General features: G+C 46.5%; 1 protein-coding gene across 3 annotated transcripts in view; it reads left to right on the top strand.

The window, feature by feature from the left end:
* The window catches only part of ccser2b (coiled-coil serine-rich protein 2b), an 83939-nt gene that overhangs the window by 38558 nt on the left and 37881 nt on the right, over positions 1 to 7500 (top strand). For all 3 annotated transcript variants that reach the window (XM_048246507.1, XM_048246509.1, XM_048246508.1), the window contains exon 4: positions 6425 to 6524. In XM_048246507.1, the coding sequence (XP_048102464.1) occupies positions 6425 to 6524 (100 nt within the window). The remainder of the gene's footprint in view (positions 1 to 6424; positions 6525 to 7500) is intronic.

Here is a 7500-nt window from a genome sequence, read left to right on the forward strand (position 1 = left end):
CAGTGCTTAACTATTGTCATCTCTATCTAGCTGTGGTGTCCACATCTCATTTGTTTAGAGCTGAATTGGTGGCAGTGGTCACACATGGCTCTTTTAAGTATAAGTAAGTATATATATTTTTTTGATCCCGTGAGGGAAATTTGGTCTCTGCATTTAATCCAATCGGTGAATTAGTGAAACACAAACAGCACACAGTGAGGTGGAGCACACACTAATCCCGGCGCAGTGAGCTGCCTGCTTCAACGGCGGCGCTCGGGACCAGTGAGGTTAGGTGTCTTGCTCAAGGGCAATTCAGCCGCGGCCCACTGGTCGGTGCTCGAACCGGCAACCCTCACGGCTGCCCCAACAGTGGGCCACGGCTGCCCCGTTTTAAAGCAGGAATGGCTGTAGTAGACATTTGGAAAGTGCTCATCTACGAGATGTTTCAAGTGCTACTCATGCTGAAGTAATCAATGCCAGAGATGGAGCAAGGGGAACAGCATCAGGCTGAACTAATCAATGCCAGAGATGGAGCAAGGAGAACAGCATCAGTGCTCACAGATGAGCAGCAGTTTGCATTGTGTAAGGGGAAGCATAGTGTGTGTGTGTGTGTGTGTCTTTGTGTGTGTGTCTTTGTGTGTGTGTCTCTTTGTGTGTGTGTGTGTGTGTGTGTGTGTGCCCACGGCTAAATGCTTGAACAAGCCTCCATTATGTTTTAGATTCTTTGTGGGGAAGCCATTTACTACTACAACGGCAGCTACACTACTACACTACTACAATGGCAGCAATTGCTCTGGCAAAAAAAGTGAAATGAAATGGGCAGCGAGTGTTTGAGGTTTGTGTGTGTGTTGGAGGTCTGGTCCCCACATGAGGTCTTCATTTGTTTTGTGGCAGTAAAGACCTCATGTGGGGATGAAAGTGGCTGAAGGTTGTGAAACGAGGGCAACTGCAACAGTACTGGACCCTTGAAAGTCTTCTTTGCACACGCACACTCGCGTGCACACACACATGCATGCACGCACGCGCACACACACACACACACACGCACACACGTGCGCGCACACACATACACACACAGCACAGCACACACAGCACAGCACACACACACACACACAGCACAGCACACACACACACACACACACACACACACACACACACACACACACACAGCACAGCACACACACATACTCTTGTTTTCTTTCTTCTGATCATATATTACGAAATTGTGTTTTGATGGATAGTTTTAATGTGTTTTTAATGTGTTAAAGTAAACAAGAGAAGAGGTGCCCATGGTGTGGACCTGCATCGTGTTGGTGCCTGATCCATCTCCAAGGACCGCACCACACCAGCAGCAGTCTTACCCCACCATGCCACCACACCAGCAGCAGTCTTACCCCACCATGCCGCACCACCAGCAGCAGTCTTACCCCACCATGCCACCACACCACCAGCAGCTGTCTTACCCCACCATGCCACCACACCAGCAGCAGTCTTACCCCACCATGCCACCAGCAGTCTTACCCCACCATGCCGCACCACCATCAGCAGTCTTACCCCACCATGCCACCACACCAGCAGCAGCAGTCTTACCCCACCATGCCACACCACCAGCAGCAGTCTTACCCCACCATGCCACACCACCAGCAGCACCATCAGCAGTCTTACCCCACCATGCCACCACACCAGCACCAGCAGTCTTACCCCACCATGCCACCACACCAGCACCAGCAGCAGCAGCAGTCTTACCCCACCATGCCTCTAACACTCATCAAAATCCTGACAAATTTGACAGGAGTTTCCGAACTGTAAGGCGTATTTGACCATGGACCAGTCTGGACGAGGGTGATTGAGTTGTGGCCCTGTGCTGTGTTACTGGACGAGGGTGAAGGAGTTGTGACCCCGTGTTGTTATTGCAGACCCCAGCCTCAGCCCTGTGTGTGTGTGTGTGTGTGTGTGTGTGTGTGTGTGTGTGTGTGCTGCCCCCCAGCCTCAGCCCTGTGTGTGTGTGTGTGTGTGTGTGTGTGTGTGTGCTGCCCCCCAGCCTCAGCCCTGTGTGTGTGTGTGTGTGTGTGTGTGTGTGTGTGTCCTGCCCCCCACCCCAGCCTCAGCCCTGTGTGTGTGTGTGTGTGTGTGTGTGTGTGCGCCCTCAGCCCTGTCTCCTATGGAGTGCTGGGTTTAGCAGTGCTGGGTTTAGCAGTGCTGGGTTTAGCAGTGTTCCTATAGAGTGCTGGGTTTAGCAGTGCTGGGTTTAGCAGCGCTCCTATAGAGAGCTGGGTTTAGCAGTGCTGGGTTTAGCAGTGCTCCTATAGAGTGCTGGGTTTAACAGTGCTGGGTTTAGCAGTGCTCCTATAGAGTGCTGGGTTTAGCAGTGCTGGGTTTAGCAGTGCTCCTATAGAGTGCTGGGTTTAGCAGCGCTCCTATAGAGAGCTGGGTTTAGTGCAGGGTTTAGGTTTAGAGTGTTGGGTTTAGCTCCCTATAGAGTGCTGGGTTTAGCAGTGCTCCTATAGAGTGCTGGGTTTAGCAGTGCTGGGTTTAGCAGTGCTCAATAGAGTGCTGGGTTTAGCAGTGCTCCTATAGAGTGCTGGGTTTAGCAGTGCTGGGTTTAGCAGTGCTGGGTTTAGCAGCGCTCCTATAGAGTGCTGGGTTTAGCAGCGCTCCTATAGAGTGCTGGGTTTAGCAGTGCTCCTATAGAGTGCTGGGTTTAGCAGTGCTGGGTTTAGCAGTGCTCCAATAGAGTGCTGGGTTTAGCAGTGCTCCTATAGAGTGCTGGGTTTAGCAGTGCTGGGTTTAGCAGTGCTGGGTTTGGCAGCGCTCCTATAGAGTGCTGGGTTTAGCAGTGCTGGGTTTAGCAGCGCTCCTATAGAGTGCTGGGTTTAGCAGTGCTGGGTTTAGCAGTGTTCCTATAGAGTGCTGGGTTTAGCAGTGCTGGGTTTAGCAGTGCTCCTATAGAGTGCTGGGTTTAGCAGTGCTGGGTTTAGCAGTGCTCCTATAGAGTGCTGGGTTTAGCAGTGCTGGGTTTAGCAGCGCTCCTGTAGAGTGCTGGGTTTAGCAGTGCTGGGTTTAGCAGTGTTCCTATAGAGTGCTGGGTTTAGCAGCGCTCCTGTAGAGTGCTGGGTTTAGCAGCGCTCCTATAGAGTGCTGGGTTTAGCAGTGCTGGGTTTAGCAGCGCTCCTATAGAGTGCTGGGTTTAGCAGTGCTGGGTTTAGCAGCGCTCCTATAGAGTGCTGGGTTTAGCAGTGCTTCTGCTCCTGAATTCCGTTAGCCGTCCTCCGCCACCTGCTGGAAATGGGGCGCTGCCAGCAACAAAAATGTAATTTCCTGCCAACGCGGCCTTGTGTGACTAAGCCCTTCTGGTGGCGGTGTGTGTGTGTGTGTGTGTGTTTGTGTGTCGGGTGTGCGTTTATGTAGGAATGTGTTGTTTAGGGGAGGATAGAGGTGTGTGTGTGTGTGTGTGTGTGTGTGTGTGTGTGTGTGTGTGTGTGTGTGTGTGTGTTTGGGGTCTTGGGGATTTTGGTTTTGATTGGATGGGGCAGCAGGTATGGAGCAGTCAGTAGATTATATAGATAATCCATGTGAAAACAGATTCCACTTCTCCGTGTCTCTTTTTCTTCTCTCTCTCTCTTGCTCTCTCTCTCTCTCAGACTCTCTCCCTCTCTCTCTCTTTCTCTCTCAGACTCTGTCTTTTTTTTCTCTCTCTCTCAGACTCTCTCTCTCTCTCTCAGACTCTGTCTTTTTCTCTCTCTCTCTCTCTCTCTCTCCAGACTCAATTCAATTCAATTCAAGGTTGCTTTATTAGCATGACTGTAAGTAAGTACAGTGTTGCCAAAGCACAATTAAAACAGCATAACAATTAGAACTAAGACTCTCTCTCTCTCTCTCTCTCTCTCTGCTCTCTCTCTCAGACTCTCTCTCTCTCTCTCTCTCTCTCTCTCTCTCTCTCTCTCTCCCTCTATGCGATTGCAGAGCCATTCTTCTCTGAAACAACATTGGTGACAAAACGACACCCATTTGCCCAGACCTTGTCCACAAAAGGGCTGAATCAAACAGCCAGGCGATGCTGTGTGCTCCAGAGAGCCTGTGATAGGAAGTGCTTTTGTGCCTGAAGGCTTGAACATATTGATTTGTTCCCTTGACCTGCTGCCAGACTATATCTCCAGGCATTAAAATAAAACCAGACAATACACATCTTAGCTAACAAAAGCCAAGTGCCATCTAAAAATGAGGAATTCTATTTCACATTATTTAAGATTTCTGTCAATCAATAAATCAAAGCATTTATCTTAATTAATTATTATTTATCATTTATTACAGTGCATGAAAATGCACTGTACTGTTCTTCCAAGGCTTTTTCTTCTGATTATTCTTCTTCTAACGCATTTAATGCAGCTTCAACCGTTTAACGTAGAAACTTCATTCAAACTATGTTACATAGGTCTTACTTAGGACATGTGGACTTTGTATTTTTCATCTTTGTAACTTTTATACTTTTTAAACTATTAATTAACCCTTTAAACTACTGAACTTTTTAACTGTTCAGCCATCGTAACTGTTACTTGTCATCAACTATGACTCCTACCCACTGTAGCTAGTTAGCATGGTTAACATAGTTAGCATTGTTAGCATTTTTAGCAAAACTGCTAAAAATGATTAGCTAGGTTAGCTAAGTAACATGATTAACATAGTTAGCATGTTAAAATTGCTAGCATGCTAGTTAACATAGTTAGCATAACTGCTAAAAATGATTAGCTAGGTTAGCTAAGTCACATGGTTAACATAGTTAGCATGTTAGCATTGTTAGCATACTAGTTAGCATAGTTAACATAACTACTAAAATGATTAGCTAGGTTAGCTAAGTCACATGGTTACCATAGTTAGCATTTTAGCATTGTTAGCATGCTAGTTAGCATAACTACTAAAAATGATAAGCTAAGTTAGCTAAGTCACATTGTTAGCATAGTTATCATTTTTGACAAAACTATTAGAAAACATTAGAATAAGTTAGCTAAGTAATATGGTTAGCATAGTTAGCATTGTTAGCATAACTGCTAAAAATTAATAGCTAAGTTAGCTAAGTCACATGGTTAGCATGGTAGCATTCTTAGTATTTTAGCATAACTGCTATAAATTATTAGCTTATTATATTAGCTTATTATAAGTTAGCTAAGTCACATAGTTAGGATTGTTAACATAGTTAACAGCATTAGCATTATTAACATCTTTAAAAAAACTGCTAGAAAACATTAGCTAAATGTAACTAAGTTAAGTAACTTGGTTAGCATTATTATCTTTGTCAACATAGTTAGCATAACTGCTAGCAAACATTAGAGCCATTCCAACTGTCAGTTATCGTCAACTATCTACCTAAATAATTTAACCATTTAAACTATCCACCTATTTAACTGTTCAGTCATTCCAACTATATTAAACCTCATCTACCTAGCAACCAATATAGTTTGTTTTTACTCTGTATGATATTTTACATCATATTTTTGCATTTTCATGCACTGTATTTCCTTCAGGAAAGGCTTTTCTAGTTTAAATTATTATTTATCTTTTAAATAAATCCCCCCACAGCTCTCTCCGTCTTCCTGTTTTTACTTTCTTTTTTCTATCGTACACTTTCTTTTTTTTTTTTCTTTTGGTTTTCTTTCATTCTTTCTTTTCTTATGTCTATCCATCTATCTATCTATCCATCTCTACATCCATGCATCCCCCCACTCTCTGTCCCTGTCTTTGTAAAGTGGAGTTTGACTTTGTGCCACCATGCGGTTCCGTGCGGTTCCCATCGTGTCTTTGTGTGCAGCCTTTCCAGTGTGCTCTGGGGCTGGTAATCTGCTGCGCTCTGCTCTGCTCTCAGAGAACTTTGCTCTCTTGGTGCAGGCGGGTGGTGGGGCTGGGGGAGGGCAGGGGCGGTGTGTGGCAGTGTGGGGCAGGGCAGGGGGAGGGCAGGAGCAGTGTGGGGCGGTTCGGGGCCCGTCTTTGTGGATTAATGAGGCTTTGATTTCTCCCTGCAAGAGCCCGACTCAGGCTGAGTGTGACTTGGGGCCCCGGAGCGGAGCTCTGCTTCTGCTTCTGTGGGGATTTCCATTCACTAAAGACAGAAGAGGGGAAAGAAAGACAGAACACCAAAAGAGACAGAGATTCAGAACTGTATGCAGAGAGAGAGAGAGAGAGAGAGAGAGAGAGAGAGTCTGTGGCTGTGGCTAACTCTCTCTTTTGTGATTGCCAGGCATGCCAAACCCGCAGTGGAGCTGGAGAAACACTTGCTAAAGGTCGCCTGCTGAGCTTTCACATTATCTCACTTTTTTTTTGCTCTTTTCTCTTTCTGCTGTCTCTCTCTCTCTCTCTCTCTCTCTCTCTCTCTCTCTCTCTCTCTCTCTCTCTCTCTCTCTGCCCCCTCTCTCTCTCTCTCTCTCTCTCTCTTCTTTTGAATCGTCTCCTCAAGGACATCCTCAACAATCTGGACAACTTGGAGCCCTGCGACCTGGAAGAAGATGACCTCATGTTGGACGTGGACCTGCCTGAGGACGCCTCCCTGCACAGTGGTGAGTCACCCAGGGGTCAGGGGGTGAAAGGTCACAATGATGTCACATCACATGTCACATGTGTTATAGTCAAGGAAACGGGTGGTGGTGTGTGTGTGTGTGTGTGTGTGTGTGTGTGTGTGTGTTTGGGGGTGGGGGTATATGAGTATATAGTGATATATGTCTGGTTACGTTTCTCTAGTTCTTTGCTTCATACAGCATGCACATATAGTAGGGGTATTTGTCTCACTATTGTTAATAAGTAGCATGCACTTGGACAATACACTTAGCAGTTAACCAGCCCACACATACATAACCGATAGCATATAACAGATTTGCCATGTTGCCTCACAAAACTGGTGCAGACAGAACTCTCTTAAGTTGTGTGGAGGTGATTGGTCTCCTCTCTAGAGTTGTGTGGAGGTGATTGGGGAGGTGATTGAGCTCTTCTCTAGAACTGTGTGAAGGTGATTGGGGAGGTGTTTGAGCTCTTCTCTACAACTGTGTGGAGCTTATTGGGGAGGTGATTGAGCTCTTCTCTAGAACTGTGTGGAGGTGATTGGGGAAGTGTTTGAGCTCCTCTCTAGAGCTGTGTGGAGGTGATTGAGCTCCTCTTTAGAGTTGTGTGGAGGTGATTGAGCTCTTCTCTAGAGTGTGGAGGTGATTGAGCTCTTCTCTAGAGTTGTGTGGAGGTGATTGGGCTCCTCTTTAGAGTTGTGTGGAGGTGATTGGACTCCTTTCTAGAGTTGTGTGGAGGTGATTGGGGAGGTCATTGGGGAGGTGATTGAGCTCCTTTCTAGAGTTGTGTGGAGGTGATTGGGAAGGTGATCGAGCTCCTCTCTAGAGTTGTGTGGAGGTGATTGGGGAGGTCATTGGGGAGGTGATTGAGCTCCTTTCTAGAGTTGTGTGGAGGTGATTGGGGAGGTGTTTGAGCTCTTCTCTAGAACTGTGTGGAGCTTATTGGGGAGGTGATTGAGCTCTTCTCTAGAACTGTGTG

Source organism: Alosa alosa, chromosome 6 (assembly GCF_017589495.1).
Source record: "Alosa alosa isolate M-15738 ecotype Scorff River chromosome 6, AALO_Geno_1.1, whole genome shotgun sequence".
NCBI classification, from domain to species: Eukaryota; Metazoa; Chordata; class Actinopteri; order Clupeiformes; family Clupeidae; genus Alosa; species Alosa alosa.